The 1,123-nt window shown below is 76.8% G+C and overlaps 1 protein-coding gene across 1 annotated transcript; it reads left to right on the top strand.

Moving 5' to 3' along the window:
- Positions 1-569: 569 nt before the first annotated feature.
- On the top strand, positions 570-1,078 carry REC8 (REC8 meiotic recombination protein; the record flags this gene model as incomplete). Its single annotated transcript, XM_035313639.1, has 3 exons — positions 570-662; positions 742-848; positions 936-1,078. Coding segments are annotated over 3 exons (298 nt in total), but the record flags the coding sequence as incomplete, so codon positions are not given.
- Positions 1,079-1,123: the final 45 nt, after the last annotated feature.

Raw genomic sequence — 1,123 nt, 5'->3', positions numbered from 1 at the left:
TATGGGGCGCTGGGGGTGGTTATGGGGTCGCTATGGGGCGGTGGGGGTGGTTATGGGGTGGCTGGGGGGTGATATGGGGCAGCTGGGGGGTGGCTGTGGGGCGCTGGGGGTAGTTATGGGGCAGCTATGGGGCGATGTGGGGTGGCTGTGGGGCGCTGGGGGTGGTTATGGGGGGCTGGGGGAGGGCTGTGGGGCAGTTGTGGGGCTCTATGGGGCGCTATGGGGTGGATGTGGGGCACTGTGGGGGGCTGTGGGGTTTCTATGGGGTGGCTGTGGGGCGCTATGGGGCTGGTTATGGGGCGCTATGGGGCTGGTTATGGGGCGCTATGGGGCGCTATGGGGCTGGCTGTGGGTCCCTGTGGGTCCCGCGGTGGCCACGCCCCCGGCCCCGCCCCCAGAAATCTCCCTGGAGGCGCCGGGGGGGGGCCCCCCGCCCCCCCCCCCCCCCCCCCGCCCCCGGCCCCCCCGGGGGGGGGGGGGGGGGGGGGGGGGGGGGGCGGGGCCAGCGAGGGGAGGGGGCGTGGCCAGAAGCGACCCCGCCCTCCTCGCTGACCCCGCCCCTCCCCCAGCCCGACGCTGGCCCCGCCCCCCCCGCCCCTCCCCGAGCTCCCGGAAGTGCCGGAACCGGAGCTGCCCCCCCCGGCCGAGGCCGCGCTGCGCAGGTCACGTGACCGCCCCCCCCTCCCCCCCCGATCACGTGACAGCGCGGTGACGTCACTCCCCCCTCCCCTCCAATCACAGGCTGCTGCTGGAGGGGGCGGGGCGGCCGGAAGGGGCGGAGCTGGTGGAGCTCCTCCCCCCCGCCCCCCCCCGCGGGCTGGTGGCCCGCCTCTTCCGGGTGGCGCTGGGTGAGTGGGCGGGGCCAAGCCGCGGTGGGGGGCGGGGTCGATCACAGGCTCCGCCCCCTGAGGCTCGGCCCCGCCCCCCCCTTGCAGAGCTCTGCGCCGCCGGTTGGCTGCGGCTGGCCCAGCCCCGCCCCTTCGGGCCCATTGGACTCCGCCCCGGGCCCCGCCCCCTGCCCACGGAGGAATAAAGGAGGGGGCGTGGCCTCGGGCTCCTCGGCGTTTTATTGGCTGTCGGGGGTCGGGGTGGGGCCGAAGAGGGCGTGGCGCAGGCGGGCGGC

The sequence above is a fragment of the Oxyura jamaicensis genome, unplaced genomic scaffold (assembly GCF_011077185.1).
Source record: "Oxyura jamaicensis isolate SHBP4307 breed ruddy duck unplaced genomic scaffold, BPBGC_Ojam_1.0 oxyUn_random_OJ63479, whole genome shotgun sequence".
NCBI lineage: Eukaryota > Metazoa > Chordata > Aves > Anseriformes > Anatidae > Oxyura > Oxyura jamaicensis.
Note: the sequence above shows the minus strand (reverse complement) of the source record. Positions and strands in the feature narration are given on the sequence as shown.